Here is a 19,017-nt window from a genome sequence, read left to right as displayed (position 1 = left end):
AGGCCAAAGTTTGCTCTCCTGAAGTCCAGGGTTGCGATCTTACTTAGTGCCCTGCCTCCTCCTCGCAGGATCCTGAACTCCACCATCTCATGGTCACTGCAGCCAAGGCTGCCCCCGACCTTCACATCTTCCACCAGTCCTTCTTTGTTTGTTAGTACAAGGTCCAGCAGCACACCTCTCCTTGTTGGCTCCTCCACCACCTGTGTCAAAAAGTTATCATCAATGCTCTGCAGGAACCTCCGGGACTGTTTGTGCCTAGCTGTGGTGTCTTTCCAGCAGATGTCAGGGTGGTTGAAGTCCCCCAGTGACTAGTATGATGAAAGAGTAACCTAATTTCTGCTACATCACGGTAGACATTATTTGAAATAACAAGAGAAGTGATCAAAGCAGTAGCACTGTTTTTCATAATGAAAATTCCCATTCAAGGATTAAGCAGGAATAATACTATTTATTAATGTTTTGTAGGGATCTTTTGCTAAGAAGAAATATTATGACTGGTCAAACTTCAATAGTCTGTATTTACGTGTCCGTGGTGATGGCAGACCTTGGATGGTAAACATTTATACAGACCCCTACTTCTTCCATCACAAAGATGATCTGTACAACTACTTCATGTTCACCAGAGGAGGGCCGTACTGGGAGGAAATAAAGGTAAATTAATGACTCTTTCAGTAAATCTAAAAAAAATTAACTTTCTTAAATGCGTTACTGTTTTAGAGGTTTCTGAAACAAAGAGAGTCCAAGGGTTCTGACCCTACCTCTGTGAAACAGTAATTCTTTCAACAGTCATACTTTGTTTCCATTTAAATATGTAGTCTGTTCAACAGTGCTTCTGTCCTGTACAACAGCTAGAAACATCCATCACAGAACAGCATGGGACTGGGGTGAGCTACAAGGGGTTAATGAAAGAATTACTATGTGGCCCATTTCTCTGTGGCAGTTCTATGTACCTGAGTGGTGCTGCTACCAGATGTAGAAAGACGGTTATTTTGCTTAGTAAGGCAGGCTTTTCTTTTTAAGTTTTCACATTTTACATTCAAGTTTAAGTTTTTACATTTACTTTATGTACTGTTGACACTGAAGTCTCTATTTTTTGCTGTCAGATTCCATTCTCCAAGTTCTTTCTCTCCAGTCGAGGAAGAATCCAGGATGACCAGCATCCTCTCTGGTTAGACAAGGCAAGTTTTCTATAGGTTTCATCTCTCTGAAACTTCCCTTAAGATTATTTTGTCACAATAGAGCTAATTTAGAAATCTTTGGGGCATCTAACATTTATGAATTTGAAAATGAAGAGTTTCCCCTCACCCCTGTTATATGGTACTTTTTTTTTGGTGTGCTTACTTTTGCCTTTAGATTATCCTACTTCGTAGTTATAATGTCAGTTTACTCCTGAGTAGCTCCAATTTTTCTTTAAATGGAGATAGACAAGAAATGTCTCACAACTTATTTGGCTTTTTATAAAGCTTTTTTTTTTTTTTAAGATCTGATCAAAGTGATTGAGAAAACTAAAATGTGAGTTGACAAAGTACTGTCAAAAACAGTAAAAGTAGATATCTATCATAAACCTCCTTCCTGACAGAAGACTGTAAGGGATATTACAAGATTTTATATGAGGATATACGTAACATCAGTGACCTTGATGGTGAGCGGTAAACTGATGTATTTGTAGTAGGAACTGTTTTAGTTTCATTAGACTTTGTAGTCCAAGTATTAAACAAATGTGTTGCGTGTTTTTTGTTTTTAACTTCTGCAAATAGGTAGACTCATTTCACTAGTTAATGAGGGGAGACATGTTGGAAGAAATTGTTTCTGTATCTGTGGGTTTCTTTTTTCCTTCATTTCAATGACTTGAGAAAAACTTGCGTATGTAACTAACTGAGGGCAGCCTAATACCCAATGACTATCAAAAGAAAAACAATGAATGTGTTAGGAATATATTAGGGGAGAAAAAATGGCCCACTACTTGAGTCAGTGTTAGAATCACCTAGAATACTACATTCAGTTCCTAATTGCCTTAATGAAAAAATAATTTAGGAAAAAGAGGACAAGTATATAAAATATAAAAAACCTATGATTAAATACAGGCACTGAAGAATTTAGCAGGATTTGGAGTATACAATTCAATCAGAATGGTTAATGAAAATATAAAGCTACATTGGGTGTTTTAAAATGCTTACCAGGAGTTAAGGGGTTGAAATGGTAGTTGATCTAAGCATTCCCTGCACCTAGTTTTCATCCCTTGTTGTCTTATGCTTACTATTTCACAGAGAATAATTATGATTCCCATAAAAGTCATGAACTTGGTGTTTCTCATAATATGATGTATAGTTTTACCAATGCATTTTCAGAAGCCTATAAATAGGGAAAGCAGCATGAAGTCAGTTAAAGTATGTTACAGAAATCTTGATAAAACATCTCAGTCTCTCATGTTACTGTTTTCCCAGTACCCAACCACAGGAAACATAGGGTGGGTAAACAGGAATAAAAAGGCAGGAAATAGTCATTGTATCTAGGGTTTGTAAAGGAATAAATTCCTTAGAGCATAGAGTTTGGGTGACTCCCATAGACATCTGAAACAATAGGAAGCAGAGAGATGTAGCTTTAAAAACTCCTCAGGCTGTACATGCCAAGAGGCAGAATGCAGAGTTTGGTTCTGAGGAGGATAAAGCAGCTGAAATACTAGAACAATCTAAGAGGGATGTCAATGTATTTAATTATTTTTTTCTTTGTTCTATTATTTACTTAGCATCCATCTACAATATGTATTTGTCCTCAATTCCTGTGGTTAAAGTTGAATAATCTGACATCCTAAGCATTATTTTTCCATATATACGGCAGTCCTTAAAATCATGGATATGGATTGGACTTGCACTTCTAGCAGAGCTCAGGGGTACCTAGCATTTAATAGATGCTCCTCCACTGAGTTACCTGATTTGTTTTGAGAAATGATAGTGCTGGAGGCTGTGAAAGAGGAGTGGTGATATGCAAAAACTGAGAAAGCTTTCTGGCAAACCACAGGCTAACAGGAAGCATGCCTGAGCCACAGGGAGTTTTATGGAATTTATTGTGGTTAGAATAAAAAGTATTTTTAAACAAATCTGCAAGGTGGTGGCAGAAACAATAGGGGAAGGCCATGCAAGACATTCTTCTATTTCAGAACATTAGACAGTCTAATTAGGGAACAGTGGTTAAGAAACTTGCCTTAATATAAAAATAAGTAACAAAGTGCCCTGTGTTCTGAAGTGTCTGTTTTGGCATACTTTCACATTTATACCAGGTATTTAATTTCATCTATAATGAAAATTCCCTTCCATGCTTAAATACTTTTTTCTCACCTTGGCATTGTAACAGACTTTGAAAATATACTTGTTTAAACACTTGGTTATGATGAAACTAGCTAGTGGAAACCAGTTGGATAGAAGTCCCAGAATAGACTCAGGCTGAAGTCTTTTTTAATTTTGGATAAATACCACTGTTCAAAAGGACTGGCCATAGACTTTCATAAAAAATTGAAGTATTAGACATCACTGTGCTTGATTTCAGCATCATTACAAACACTATTCTAATGTATGCATTTTTTTGATTAGATTAGTACCCTTGGATTCACACTGGGAGATAAAGTAGATGGTCCATTCCAGCTGGAGATTGATTTTATTGGCCTGATCAATGACAGAGCTCATACAGAAGAATTTGCATATGAGAAATATGAAAGGAATCCTCGAGTCTAAGGTGTTCATGATGTCCTTTGGAGTACACTTCAGCTGCTTCATTTTTTAACTCTCCTTAAAGTGTGGGTTATAACAATTCAAAGAAGATTGTGTAAATACTAAAAAGTTAAATGCATGAACTGTTGTCTGTAGTAATCTGACTGGCATCTTCTAGCTGCCAAACAGAATCCTAGGGAGACTGTACATACATGGACTGGAATGGAACATAGCCTGAGGCAAGTCTTGATACATATTTAAAAAGTAATAACTTGACTGTAAAATTTGGCTTCTCTCCTGACCATTACAGAAAATAAAACCAACTTGTGAGCTTGTTGTAGCTTTTTGTTGTACAACACCACCTTCATTTGCTATTACGTTGTGCTGTATATAGACGTAGCTTTCCCAGTTTAAAACTATTGCATGTAACATTGTTTTACAACTGCAGTGAGAATCAGTACACTGAGGAACAGTGGCTGAGTCGCACTTCAGTCCTGAAGATTACAAAGGACAGGACCCAAAGGGGAAAGCGCAGAAGTAGTGCAGCCTTTAGGTTTGACTCATGTGAACACAAAACCAAAAAACCCTTCCACTGTCAAGCCTAGAGCAGTAGCTTTGGGTGGGGGAGTAGCTTTTTGTTTTGGAGCTGGTGATGATAGCTTTACTTCTTTTCAACAACTTTAGCTCTACAGTGTTGTAATGCTCCAAGGTTGGGGGGAGGGAGGAAGTGGATGATGCCCCACATCACTGTCAGTTCCCTAAAATGACACAGCAGAGAGCTTGGTGAGCACCACTGCTGGGCACTAGGGTTAGAGAGGCACCATGGCAAGATCTGATCACCCTTTCCAATAAAAGGTTAGTCAGCTGAACTCAGCAGCATTGTAAAATCACAGGCTCAGCTGGCATCACAAAAGCTCAGTACCTCCATTTTTGAGGAGTTTGTTTTCCAGTAATTTAAGACAGCATTAAAGTTTAGTTCCACATGTTCTATAATCTTAATCTAATTGAAACATGGACATCATCCACAGTTTCCTTAGTGAAGAGTATTTAAAAAAATATTAAATGTACCTATTTTTCATATAAAAAGAGACCCATGACAAAGCAAGATGAAGATGTCCTATACTGTTGTTTTCCTCTTGCACAGAAGTAATAGTTTAAGAGCAAAACAGGGGCAATGCTTATCTTCTAGAGTTATCAGAACATATGCGCATTCAAAAAGTGGTAGGCAAGCTAATCAGTAAGGAAAAGCAACCAGTTACAGGAAAAGGAGATGAGTAATAATAGAGATGTGAGCAAAATCAGTGCTGTACTACAGAGGTAGTTACACATAGTGCATGCAAGTGATATAGCCACTGATATATACAAAACCAAGATATATACAAAACATTTATTTTTTCCCCCATTTAAGTTTATAAAAAATTGTTTGAGCTTGACATTTCAGCATATTTGATGCAACAGAAGAATAAACTCTATTTGCTCACAATTCTAGCTATGAGATTAATTGCTAAATTACCTTTACAGTCACTGCTTCATCCATAATAAATCCAGATAGGAGGAAAGAAATGTAGAAAAGCTAACAGCAACACCAGCTTTGAAATCTGAGATACTAAGTGTGCCTCAGTAATACTTTTAACATCTTTCAAGCATTATAGAGAATAATAAATCAGAATAATTGTTTTATTAACATCTGCTATTCAACATGGAAAAGAAGAAAATTGTACCTGTTCACAAAGCATCCAGCTGGTAACTTGAAAAATCACTTTAATTGTGACCTTTTTTAAAGTTATATTCTGAAATTATGCTATTCCATAAGCTTTGTAGTTTCCCCAAAGAGTTTGAATATTTTTTATTCTCCTAGAGATTCCCTGCTACTCCATAGTTATGCAATTAGAAATGCTGAATAATTGGTCTACTAGTTGTTAGAAGATTTAAGGATTGGTTTGGGGAAAGGGGCAAGCAGGTATCTACAACTGTTTTAATTACCAGTAGAACATTTTGAAGTTTGCAATCCAAAGAATGCATTCTGGTGGGGAAGTCTGACTTAAGTTACAAGGAGGCTCTCTGAGCATCTTTTTTCACTTACATTTTCTCCTTTAACATCTTTTAGTTCAACAGACTTATCAAATCTACTTGTTGAAGATGCCTTTGTTCAAAGTCAAGAATATCCAGTCGATTCAAGAGTTAAATGAAAATATTATTAAGCAACTGGAGGTAATTCTAAGCTCCTAGAAGTTTAGAACTTTCGGCTCATTGGATGAGTCAATCACTAAAACATTATGCTCAGACACATTAAGAGGTCTTATTCAAAGCTCTTTGGATTCCACTAGTAATAGCAACCTGACACGTACTCTAACGCACAGATAGCATAAATATTTACATGAGAGGAACAGTATTTACAGTGAGCTCTTAAGTATTTCTGATTTCTCCTAAGCCACAGCTAGTCCTCTACGGTTTCCGAGGGCCTGAGCCTTTTTCTTTTTTCTCTCCTGCTCGTGCTTCTCACGCCTTTCTTCCCTGAAGGGGAAGAGAAAAATAATCAAACTGGAGGTCTAAGTAGAGACACAAGCAACCAAAAGGAATCTTAAGTTAACCAAGGCTTAGCATACATTTAACCAAGCTTAACACATGTTTTACCAACATGCTGCATTAGCTATGGGCAGAGAGCAGTTCCATTTTAGATCAGTTCCAAACTTCTAGACAAATATTTTCCATTAGAGATACAGATCTAACATCGAAAGTAAAAACATGTCTATTTTCACAGCTGCTTTCTGAGATTAAGATAAATGTCCAAGTGCTAGGATTAATAACTTTCATAGAATAAGAGTCTGTATCTGATTCATAGCTTCCTTTCATCTTTCTGGCCTTCCTGATACTAGACTACTATTGGAGGCAAAAATTGCTTTAATACAACAGTATTCTTTCCTGAACTATATATTTAAAAATATGTAAAAAGTCAAGTGAATTATCACATTAGCTTTTTATGAGTAATGTTCTTTAAAATGATGTTGTACTAACCTTGTCTGGAGATGTGGCTGCTTGTAATCTTTCTTATATGAAGAGATGTTGCTGTTCACAGACTTATTTAGCACGGTATTTTCTTTAAATTCTCCCCAAGGTTTTAGTCTTCCTATAATTTAGAGGCAAAGAGGCCAGTGAATTAGTATAGTTCAGTGCTTAACTTTCTTATCCTGAATATTACACTATCTAGCTTGTTTTGCTGGTTGCCTTTGAGGTTAAATGTGAACATCTTCAGCTGTATTATGAGTTTCATCAGTCCGTATCTGGTGAGTAGTTTTCTGGATAACAGCCTTTACACAAAGAGCAAGTCACCGCTTTGCTTCTCCAACAACATTGCACTTTTCTTTATAGAATAAGGCTTATTCAAAAAGCCCTCATTTCCTGTGCATACGTATGTTCAGAGAAAGACGAAGATGTTCATTCGTGCACTTACATGAATAAAGGTGACAAGGGCGTGTTCTTTGGTAGTATACGCTTTTCAAAGCCTCCCTATTTACAAATTTAACGTCAACGCACAAACCATGAAATTTGCGAACACCGTGTGGGAATGCAGCATCAATCAGGTATGCAAAAAGACTGAGCAACTCTGTTACATCACGGTTTGTATCAATGTCTTATAAGCACTTTACTGCATGGGATATACTGAAAGCAAATGGCACAAGATCACAATACCTTTATGGGGCTGATATCGAAGTGGCCTTGAGAGACTGGCTTTGAGATCAAATGTCTTCTTTGTGCTTGTGGGTTCTGCAGTCTGAGCTGCAAACTTGAAGGGGGTGATAACTACAAAAAGCATCAAGATTATCATATTTAATAAAAATAGCAAGAGCATCCTTGTACATAGCTAGGTGGAAAGTGCCTGTGAAGACCACCTTACAATTATCAAAACCCAAAAGGCCATAAAATGCTACCTTCAGCTACCTTTGAAGGCAGGATTCCACAAATATTGCACATTTGAAATGGGGAGTTTTCAGATTTAGAGGAAGCAAGAGGTGCAGAGTAGCATCCTTTCTTGCTCTGATTTTAAGTAGAGTGCCCTGGCAAGCAACAGATCTGCTGCACATCAAATTGGATGCAGTGATTCTTAGTTTATGCCTAAGTTGTAGGCACAGCTGTGTAAACCGTATTACACATATCATTTGCTACAGAAATGGACTATTTAAGTTGCATAATTTTATACTGAAATTTAAGGTGTCATTTATACATATTAATTCCTCAGTCAAGTGGTTCTCAAGGCATCTTAAATCATAATCTCAGACTGCATTTGGAAAGTAAGTTTCTGTAAATATTGTCCTTATCTTCTCAAGAAGAAAGGGAAATGGCAACAGATTCTTCCTGAGCCTATTCATTATTCTTTTGGGATATGAATCATTACTTTTATAAAAAGAATTTGGGTGCCACAGTACAACTTTGCAATATGACTAGGAATAGCACATATTGCCCCATGTAGTTTTCTTATCCTTAAGAGCAAGTTGTTTGTTTCCATAATCTCTGTACTCTTATTTGGTAACCCAGGCAGACTTTTCACACACAAAAACAATTTTCTGGAACACTTCAGCTTCAGATCTGCAGTAGGTCTTTCCCCTTCTCCCCCCACCAAATTTCAATATTCTCATACAGCAAAGCAAGCCACTCTGGGCTCTTGAGCTGTGCTAACATACTTCTGATGCTAGTGTTAGCTGCAGAGATTCTTAGTAATAGGAAGACTTCTGCTTTTTCTTAGAGCTAGGGTTTTGGATCACAAGCCAGCTAGGGTTGCTGAGGGTGATGATACCAGGTTGTCCTAAGACACAGCTAGATGCCTGGTGTATATCCCTTTTCTGCAAGGGGAAAGATGAGACCCCTGAGAAGGAATCAGGAATCCCTCTCACAGAGGGGAAAAGAATCTCCCTGTATCTGTTACACAGAGCTTTTGCTATGTAGTCCATAAAAGTCCAGAAAGGTTTCTATCCCTCCCATCCTATATTAGTCTCCTCTGCAGGCAGCTAAGGCATTTCAGAATCTGCACAATCATTGTACCCTTAGTCCTTAGCACCTAAGCATTTTAGTCAAAAGACACAGGAAACTGGAAGAAACTACTGCAGCTTCTAAAAAAGAGTCATGAATTAGAGAATTAAATAAATCTTCCCTATCCCAATTTCATGTAGGTCCAGGTTTTAATTTAAGTATTCAATAGGAAAAAAGTCTTGATTTGAAAAATCCAGATATTTACCATCCACTTTTCCCTTTGATGCAGTCAGGTTATTACTTCTTGCATTTCCCTTGCTGTTTTTCCTACTTATGACTTTGCTGCTCTTCTGGCTATCAGGTGTGCAGACCTCCTCCAAGTATGGAGACATTCTAGATGGAGTTTTAGTAAGAGAGCGCTTGTGCTCATTATCTCTTGTGGCTTCTGAGAACCTGAAAATTATTAGAAATATGAAGACAAAATTAGTTATCTATGTGGAATGCAAGTGACACAACATTTGGTCCTTTTGCATTCTGTCACGTTTTACAGGTACAAAGTTATTGCATATAAGATGTTCACAGCTAATGCAGCAGCCACACTAAAGATACCTTTGCTGACGGTTTTCACCTTACAATCCATCATTATCGGCAATAAGTACTATTAAGATTTATAGGAAGCTGACTTTCTTGATATTTTAGAGAGCAAATATATTCAAATGCAGTAAGCTGGGAGATTCCTTCACCAAGAGATGTGGTTTACTTTACATTTCGATTCTGTAGTACAGCATTATAAAAAAAGTAATATTTCCTTTAAAATAATTTGAGTTTTCGAAGTCAGAAGAAAAGATAAAAGAAAAAGAAGTAGCCAGCTGAACTTCACAACTCATTGAGAATAAGCTGAAAGCCACAAGGTATGGAAAGACAGTGAGTAAATATTGAAGAAAGCAATGTTTTGAAGGCTAATAAGTTATGGATAAAGTGCGGCTTGCAAGATCTAGCTCAGCACATCTTTGTACAAATGGAATAGAAGTGTTGTTGTTTTCCGTTTTACATATTGCCAAAAAATCAAGTAGGGCTGCAGTGAAGAGAATAAACATCATTTAATAGGACACTAAAGGCAGAAAAAAAATATATTATTTTCATATACTGTCATCTTTATTGACAACTAATACAATGGAATCAGGATGAGGAATAGGAAAGAGCATGGGAATTAAAATTAGTACATTGAAAGTTGAAACAAAGCTAGTAAGATTATGTGCTTGATTTTGCATGGACCAGGTAATCCTTATCTCTGAATAGCAAAAGAACTGGCATGCAAGAGTTAAAAGCCCCATAACTATATTTTTTTCATTAAGGGTTGTCAACATTAAAAGTAGTACTATTTGACTTGAGAACAACAGGGAAAACACAACATTATTCAGGGACATAAAAAAAAAAAAAGAATAGTCACAACAACTAGAAACTTCTTGATATGCAAGTGTTTTGAATAGCTCTTAAGAAAACATAAAGGTTATCAGAAAAATAGATAATGCAACAGATCCTTGTTAAAGATAGAGGGTTAATCTCAAGTAAGAAGGATCAGGGCAAAGTGTGGAATATCTTAATCTGGCTTTCAGTCATTGTGGAAAGTTAAATAAATTGAAGAAAATGGGGATTAATACAACAATTGGAAGCCAACCAAGAAATAGTAAACAATGAATTTTGCTGAAAGAAAAGCACCTGAGCAGAAAGGTATTTAGTAACAGAATACCATAAGGACTGTTCTTTCAATCCCTTAAGTGTTTTTGTTCAGAACATATTAGTTTACTACTAGTTTTTCTTAAAAGTTTATTGATAACAAAAATTCAGGAGACATTAATACAGCGGAGAATTAGATTACTGTGTAGGAAGAACAAAGAGTCCATCTTGTTTTAAGTGGAAATTTAATTTAATAGCATCAAGTATGAGCTCATTCATTTAGGAATTCATCGTGACTTTCTGGTGTCAATTTGCTTCCCATCTGTTAGAAACAATATGCTTATATTAGTTGATCACAAGAACAACTAGGTAGCATGGGTCCCAAGGTAACATATTTGTTGGAAAAAAACCAAAAAAACACAACCCCCCCCCCCCACCACCACCACACTCAAATAAGCCATCTTGGGTATACTTCAATCTACGTATACCTTGATGGGTAAGAGAAACCTGTTACCATTCACAGAGGTCCATTATGAGACTCACCTGGAATACAGCATACAAGTCTGTTAAGTCATCTCAAAGATAAATTAACTCAAATGTAAGAGACAAAAAAAGAGAAGAAAGTGAAGGATGAAAGAGGCAATATGTAAACAGTCAGGTTTAAACCAGCCATGAAGTTAGGCTGGAAGTTAGAAATCAGAAATAGTCTCATGTATTTCAAGTTTGGAACAGAGATAAAGTCATTCAAATCACAGTCAGTGTTTACTGTTTCATGTATATTATATCAGATTGCTGACTGATAGTTTTGGTTTGTTCTTTTTACCTGACATTCATTTTGGTTGTTGAGAGGACAGAAGGATTAAATGAAGATTTCTTAGATAAAATACTCCTATTTGCAGTGTTCAAAGAACTGCGTGGTGAACGTCGGAGGTTGCTAGGAGTGCAGGTGGTAGAAAATCTGCCTCTCTCTGGATTTGGGCTGAATAAGAACTTTTTGCCACTGGAATGTTTCTGGGGAAAAGCAAAGCATGAGTTAGCTCATTCCACCAAAAATATATTAGGAAGGCAGCTAAGAGGAAGGAAAAAATACACACAATGAATCAAAAGCATACATGCAATCTTTTCTGCTTTCAAAGAAAAAAAAAGGAAAAAGATAGATCTATTTTAAATGTAAGAATTTTAGCTATTATTAAAAAAGTGATCTGAAAAACACACCTTAGAATTGTTGTTACGTGGAGTGCCTTTTTCTGATACCCTTAAATGATTAGTTTTTTTGGCCAGCACCTGCCAAAAATAGTTTATCTTAAGTACATATATATAGACACATTGTGTCTGTCACAGAAGAGAGAAGTGTAACATTGAGAAGTGTTAGGATTTTGATACATTGACATTAGCTCTTATTCCAGTAGTTCTAACACTGTTCAAGTCTGCTACACCCTGAAAGAGTCCCTATTTTCAGTTCTCACATATACAAGTACAAAATACAAGAACTGGCAATCAGGGCCACCAAAAATAACATAAAATCCATATAAATTAAAGGAGAGTTGCATGCAGTCATTGGATTCTCCTTTTTTATGCCTTAAAGAAGGAAAGAATAATGTTTAACTCCTGCTTTTTGAAGAATGATTCATCCGCCACAATTCAGTCATAAATAAAAGTTTCAGAAGATGCTCCACAAAGCAATTATGACACAAATAGTTATAACTAACTTATTAATGTCACTTCTGAGTAAAATATAACTATATATAATAAAAATATAGTTAATATAGCTATACAAATTATATAAATTTTTTTATATAAAGGCACATACGTATAACAAGTTATGTAGGACTCCAGTTCAGTGGAATGCTATGATCAGTGAAATTGCATGTATACATGAAAACTACCTAGAGCTCTAAAGAGTTCCTGCAGGACTTTTAAAGAGAGCCTTTGTGGAGGTAAATGAACATTGACTCTGAATTTTAAAAGACCATGTGAACAGTGGATGTCTTCCTGTGTCAGACCTTACCTTGACTTCATTGAGAGAACTGCTGCAGTTTTCAATGATTTTTTTTTTCCTCTCAATGTAGTCAGCAATAGACTCCATTTTCTTGAAGTGAGCCTCATGTAACTTTTTGAAGTCTAAGAAGTTCCAAAAATAGAAAGAGTTACGTATCTGATAAGTTCCTAAGAAAATTACTGTTAAACAGAACAGAAGAAACTTGCAACACCTATCACGAGGGGCTGGGAAAAAATATAATGCCACCTTTAAAGAAAGGCTGTGTATCCACACATGATCAAACACAAAATGAAATAGTATCTACTTCACCAACTATTTAGCTAGTTATGTGGTTATGTGCTGCATGTTCTACAGAATTCTCTAGTTAAAGGGGGGGGGGGGGGAAGCTTCCTTTATCTGGTGATCCAAAAGCTTTAAATGCATGTCTGTATCTTACACAGTGATCAAAATGAGCAAATACATGGTAATATACCACAAGAGAAATATTTACATAGTGAAAGCTAAACAAGTAGGAAGCACAGCATGTCTTTCTGCTCTTTGTTGTTTTGACCACTGCGAATACAAGCATTATATCCAGAACACATCAAAACACTCAAACCACTTTTAGATTAGGTACCCAAGTCATTTACTACAATAAATATACAAGAAACTATTGGAAAATAAGCCTCCCAATATAACCTTCTGGAGCTTTTTTTTTTTTTTTTCTAATAATTTAAAGACAGAATGTTTTCTTCGAGTGAAAAAGAGAAGTTTGATTCATAAAAATTGTAAGGCAAGCCTTCCTTCATACACAAACAGTACATCTATTTATACAGATTAAGGGCATCTTACTTGGTGTGGTAGCTTTCATTCCCATTTTCCCAGACTTAGATCCACAGCCTACATATAAAGGGATCTTCCCTCCTGCAGGATGAGCTAGAAGAGCATCACCTGGGGCAGCAAGATTAGGCAAGGTGATTAGAACTATGGGGCATTAATTTAGTGTCATTAAAGCCTGTTTTGTAAAGCTACCTAAACCTCAAGATATACTTTAGAACACATGCTTCTAATCTCCTCAGAGTAACTCTTTGCTATGAGAAATAAAAAGTCAACTAGAATGAGTTTGTGCTCAATCTCTGAAAAGCCTTTTAAATGGTGTATGTCAGTAATGACATGTCTCGGTGAACTACAAGCCCAACACGAATCTGCAAGTCAAGCTAGGTTATTTTATTTTGAATTATTGTTTCCCGTATTCTATACGGAGAATTAGCAAGAAAACTGCGCTTGTTACAACTTTAAATTCACAGAAGGTCCTTATCTGCTTAATAAGCTAGCGATTTTTAAGTTTTGACACCCGATAGAATAAATACCTTTTGGCAAACTTTTCAACCACTGACTTACATACACACAGAGTATGAGGGGGTTTTTTTGTTTTGTTTTTTTAATCATTTCTGCTCTCAGGTCAGCTTTTTTTAATCTTATCTCTACCTGCGTTTTTAGTATAGTATTAAATTTATGTTTTTATTTTAGTACTTTAATTATATTTCATCATCAAAAAAAAAAAAAAAAAATCAACTAGACTTCAGTTTGAGTTCCGGAAGTAGGAAAAGAAAAATGAAGCACGAGGAAGAAAGTTCTCCATTTCTTGCCTCTTCCAAAGGGGCTGAGTAGCATATCAGTGGTATTCCTAAAGGCACTGATCCTAAACAAGGTGCAAGATTCAAATACACGCAAATCTTTGAGAACTCCTTCATAAAAAACAACAACAACAAAAAAAAACACCCACCCACCCACCCCACAGGACCACAGTTCTCAAGTCAAAGCCAGCAGAACGGCTACACTGCGAACTATGTGGACTTTCTTTACAATACATTAAGCAAACAAGTGCACAAGCTCAAATTATACAGATTCTTTTTGGGTATCCCCAGTAAAGTACAACTGGTCTATCAGATCACCAGACATTTCCACAAGATCTTGGTGGACACAATCAGATGCACTTTTTCGTTAGTAGTGGTACGAAGAAGTACAAATGACTAAACTTACTCTTTTGGAAGTTTTTAACTTACATTCCACTCCACTTCTTTTAGTAGAAGTCTTCTCTGGTTGCTCTTTCTGCCCCATACCCATGCCTGAATTCTCAATAGCTCTCTTTTTAGTTACTGGTTCATCATTTTGGAATACCTTCTGTCCCTTTTCATGCTGGGGCATTTCATTTTCTTTCATTTCTGAATGCTCCTGTGGTTTAAACATACTTCAGTTAGGCAGATTGTTCCAACTGGATATCAGGAAAGACTTTTCTGAGGACAGTCAGTGGAAAAGGCTGCCCAGAAGAGCTATGCAGCCTCCATCCTTGGAGTTTTCCAAGACCAGAATAGATAAGGCCCTGAGCAACATGGTCTGACCTCATAGCTGATCCTGCTTTGAGCAGGTTGAACAAAAGACTTTCTGAAATCCAACCTGAATTATCCTATGATCCTATCGACCTGCACAGCTATAGCATTTTAAAATAAAATTGATTTTGTTGGCAAAACAAATTCACTGGCTATGTTACTTTTTGCTACTGTAGCTGTGATTACTGTAGGCTTCTGCTTATTCAGACATCCCAAGAAAGACTACCACCTAAATATGATTTCTCTTCTCATGTCCCTCCTCTAACTTTACACCAGTGAAAGTCTTTCATACAGCTCTGTCTCAATTCTCCCACTACTTGCATGTGTTTTAAGGGAGGTGGTGGGGAATCTTACCCTCCATGAAAACCACCCCTCTCTCAGTCATACAACCCATACTTAAACCACACACACCTTTCTCCCCCATCCCTCCCCCAAACAACCACACCAACACACTCACCATACACTTTGAAATTGAGAGGAATGGGAAACCTCCAGTTCACTAGAGCAATTAATCTGTCTTGTTGCTGGTCTTTATATATAGTTCTTCAGAAAATAATCTAAGAGTTATTTTTTAAATAGAAAAAGGAATTCATATATATATGTATATAGGCGATTACAGAGTTTCTGTGAATTTTTACTACATAGGAAAGTGAAAACAGACTGATTTTAGGTAAGTTTTGAAACTAGTCTAACATTCAGGTGAATACTGTGATGAACCAGTGGATATATTCTGATAAAATATTTTGAATTATGTATTCCTTAGAGGAATTAAATTTCTTTTCTTCAACTAATATTACTTTCCTCCGCCCCACCCCCCCCAGCTGAAAATTTACAGAAAGAACAAGTTATCTATTCATTTTGGAGTAGCACATAGTCAAATTAGTCCAAAAAAGTGCTATAAAGCACAGAGGACCAATAATACTAGTAGGTCTGCATACCAAAAAGCAAATGTTATTGTTAAACAGTGGTAAAATGAATCAATACTCTGTTTAACTTATGCTTCATTATGTGTGTTGGGGGCAGGGGAGGGCAGGGCAGACACACCTCTTTCTCAGCAGAAACTCCTGTATTTTCTTCACTGCTATTAGTTTCCTCATTGGAATTGCTCTTTTTTCTGGTTGCTTTCTTTTCTTTTCCACGTCTTTTTGTGATAAAACACACTGGATCAGGCATAAATTCCTCCTGACTGTTCAGTTCATCTGATTCAATGGAAGCAGATGCGCTTTTTTCAGAGTCCTGTACCAGATAAACACCATAATGTGTAACACATTTGACATATACATATATCAGATACTACAAAGAGACAGATATAGTATTATTATTGGAAAATGCATGCTGTTTAGTAGCACAACAATTAGTGGATGATATCTAGGTTTCCTTAAATACCAAAACTGATTGTTGGAAGACTCGGATAAAAAACTATGGTTGTTTCATTATATGCATAATATTCTATGAAGGCATTAAAAAAGCCTAATATTTGATATTTGAAACTTGACTTGCATGATGCTGTGATCCTCCAAGATTTTATATTTCTATGGAATGATCTTAAAAAGAGAGAGAGATACAACATTCTACCACATTTTTCATACAAGACTGTAATCAGATGCTGGAAAAATATATATTTGTGTTGTTACTTAAGCATGTATCAAAGCTTGGTAAAACTAAAAATAAACTGACAAGGATTACAGAAGGATTACTCCCCATGTTTTAAAAGAAGCAGATAAGGGAAACATTTAAAGTGTATGATGTTTTAAACAGATTCTAATTTAATTTCCATTTACTTTTCATCAAAGATGAAAAAACATTGCCATACTCAATGAAATGATTTAAATTACAAAAGAAAAAGCTTTAGGAAAAAAAATTAAGAAAGCAACATACTAAGAGATAATTAAAGGAAACATCCTAGTTGTATCTCTGTTGTTGTAACATCAGTAAGTAAATTGTAGTAGATGTAAAAATGCCTGGATGAAAGGAACTAGATATTCTTCTCAAAGCATTTTCTATTTGGTGCTGACTAGCATTTGAAGCTAAACAGACAAGAATTAAGATTTGGTCAACAGAAATTGAAGCATTAGTGTTCACAGAGGATAATTTTGTGCTTACGCCGAAAAGCGCATTGCTATTTTTGGCAGTGGGAAACAAATCAGCCTTCAGTCATACATGGGACTACTTTAAAGCTAATACCAACACATCTGTTTCAATTGGTATGCAAGTACATTAAACTAAAGACACTGTCCAAAAAAAAAAAAAAAGGAAACAGTATTTTTATTAGTTTGCACCATGTTAAATACAATCTTTATTACATGCCATACTTTACAAGGGTAGACATATCTTTCTTAAAGAGAATAGCTAATTTCTCATTATTACCATATTTTCATTTTCTTCTTTTGTTCCATGAAAGTGTTGCTTCAGTGCTTTCAACAATTTGTCTGCCTGCAGAAAAATCAAAACATATGAACCAGAGATTACATTAAGTGATCAGAGACCTGCACAAATCCAGATAGTAGCCTAAAATCAGACCAAGACAGCAAAGCATTTGCTGAATCCAATAAAACAGAACTCTTAATGCATGTCTGGAGCCTCGTTAAAGTCAGTCAAATTTGAGAACATACTTAAGGCCCAGGCTAAATATGTAGCATACACTTCACAGAAACACAAAGAGATTTCCTTGAATAGGTTTCTTCTGGTCTATTTTCTAGAAAGTTTGATTGTTCTAGGATAAAAGAGACTATTTTAGTGGCCTAACTGAACACAAATAAAACTGCATCTGATTTCTGCAATAACTTTTTCCTCTTTCACACAACACTACATGCAAAGCAATCTTCTCATCCCTTCTGTATGTTCACAGCAAATAATAATAAAAAAATTACACCATCGATGTTTTAAGCTACGAATAAAAGACTTCTAAATATTTAACTGGAAAGGTCAGCATAAAATCAAATCTGAACTAGAAGTTAAGCACAAACTAGAAGTTACGCACAAAGTAACCCAGAACCAAAACCCCAAGCAGAAGTCTCAGCCCTGTGAGGACAACTAATCCTTGGTCCAAATTACCACTTAAGTAGTGGATTTGGGGTGTTTTTGTTTGTTTTTAAAGGTTGTATGTCTTCTTGGACCGGTAGTGCAGGCCTGACTTCTGCTGAGGGAGTTACCAGCAGTGCCTGCTGAGATCAGGCCAGGCTGGTTAACTCTCATATGTCTGCAGGCCCCAGGCAAAACAGATGGGCACATGCTTTAATTCTTTTTTTTAATTCTTGTCTGTAAATCAACAAATCCACTCTGGTCCCTTAAGGCTCCCCATGGTTACCAGCCTCGGCAGATGCGGCCGGCGGCAGGAGGGCAGCCTGACCGGCCGGCACACTGCGGCCACGGCGGGGCTCAACCCGTCGGGGGACGCGCTTGCACACGGCTGCGGGCTGATCCCGTGCGTGCGGCAGCCCTGTACTTCCCCGACTCGGTGCCTCTGGAGAAAGGGAGCCCCGCATTGCCAGCTTTTTCTGCAGGCTTACACCCGTTGTTGAAGGTGGCAAGGAACACTCCAGTGTAGAACTACCGAGCTATCAGCTCCACACTGCAGGCCCGAGCTGCGCCTCCGTTAACGCCGCCTCCAGACCCAGAAGGGGACGAAGGCTTTCTCCTCGCGGCGGCCAAAAGCGGAACAGCGACCGCGGGGCCACCCGGGGCGCGCTCCTTGCACGACGCCCGCCTCCCCCGCTTCCGCTGCTCGGACCCGCCGGGGCCCCCCGCTCCCCCCCGGGGCCACGCCAGGGCTCCCAGCCGGGCGGAGAGGCAGCTCCAGAGCCGAGCCTGCCCATCAGAGCGCGGACGGCGAAGAACGGGTAGCCCGGAGCTCCCGCCGGCCTCTCGCTCGGCCCGGGCCGCAGCAGCAGCACCACACGCCCGCCCGCGGCCGGGGGCCGCCGCCTCGCCTCACCCGGAGGTTGGCCTTCAGGCCGGCGGCCTTTGCTATCCGCTGGAGCTCGATGTACTTCAGCGAGTCCAACTGCTGGAGCGAAGAAAGCGCCATGGCGGCGCGACCACCGCCCGCCTGCACCAACCGCCGCGCTTCGAATCTCGCGCTCAACTGACACGGGGCTCCTTGCCCCGCCCCCGCCGTTCGAACTGGCCCGCCGCGCTCTTCCATTGGCTGATACAGGCGAAGGGGCGGGCCCGGGGGCAGAGCAACCACCAATGGCGGCCCAGCCCCTGGGTTGTATTTTTTTCAAACGTGATAGGCGCTCCCGGCAAGGGGAAGCCCTGCCCCCTCCTGCCTGATTGGGCGGTGGAAGGAGCGCCCGTCGCC

General features: G+C 38.1%; 2 protein-coding genes across 4 annotated transcripts in view; one reads left to right on the top strand and one right to left on the bottom strand.

Moving 5' to 3' along the window:
- NDUFAF1 (NADH:ubiquinone oxidoreductase complex assembly factor 1) overlaps positions 1-4,044 on the top strand; it is a 10,290-nt gene extending 6,246 nt beyond the window's left edge. For both annotated transcript variants that reach the window (XM_026065854.1, XM_026065853.1), the window contains 3 exons: positions 466-651; positions 1,104-1,178; positions 3,588-4,044. In XM_026065854.1, the coding sequence (XP_025921639.1) occupies positions 466-651; positions 1,104-1,178; positions 3,588-3,728 (402 nt within the window). In that variant the 3' untranslated portion in view covers positions 3,729-4,044. The remainder of the gene's footprint in view (positions 1-465; positions 652-1,103; positions 1,179-3,587) is intronic.
- Positions 4,045-4,129: 85 nt separating this feature from the next.
- NUSAP1 (nucleolar and spindle associated protein 1) lies at positions 4,130-18,858 on the bottom strand. Of its 2 annotated transcripts, XM_026065851.1 has the most exons (12): positions 18,649-18,858; positions 17,082-17,147; positions 15,759-15,950; positions 14,391-14,559; positions 13,177-13,275; positions 12,355-12,467; positions 11,562-11,630; positions 11,170-11,357; positions 8,935-9,122; positions 7,395-7,505; positions 6,720-6,831; positions 4,130-6,218 (listed from the first exon to the last, which is right to left on the bottom strand). In XM_026065851.1, the coding sequence occupies exons 1-12, from the start codon at positions 18,856-18,858 to the stop codon at positions 6,131-6,133; spliced, it is 1,605 nt and encodes a 534-aa protein (XP_025921636.1). In that variant the 3' UTR covers positions 4,130-6,130. The 2 variants fall into 2 exon arrangements, with proteins under 2 accessions (XP_025921636.1, XP_025921637.1); XM_026065852.1 differs by lacking the exon at positions 11,562-11,630.
- Between the last annotated feature and the right edge of the window lie 159 nt (positions 18,859-19,017).

This window comes from Apteryx rowi, unplaced genomic scaffold (assembly GCF_003343035.1).
Source record: "Apteryx rowi isolate R43461 unplaced genomic scaffold, aptRow1 scaffold_232, whole genome shotgun sequence".
Taxonomy (NCBI): Eukaryota; Metazoa; Chordata; class Aves; order Apterygiformes; family Apterygidae; genus Apteryx; species Apteryx rowi.
This window is presented reverse-complemented; position numbering and strand designations above follow the sequence as displayed.

Excerpts from the sequence above, each read along its gene's own strand:
- NUSAP1 (XM_026065851.1), bottom strand. The coding sequence starts at position 18,858 with ATGGAAGAGCGCGGCGGGCCAGTTCGAACGGCGGGGGCGGGGCAAGGA. Across the intron at positions 15,951-17,081 it reads AAGAAGAAAATGAAAATATG|GACTCTGAAAAAAGCGCATC; the intron begins GTAATAATGAGA and ends TATCTGGTACAG. Across the intron at positions 6,219-6,719 it reads CAGCCACATCTCCAGACAAG|GGAAGAAAGGCGTGAGAAGC; the intron begins GTTAGTACAACA and ends CTTCCCCTTCAG.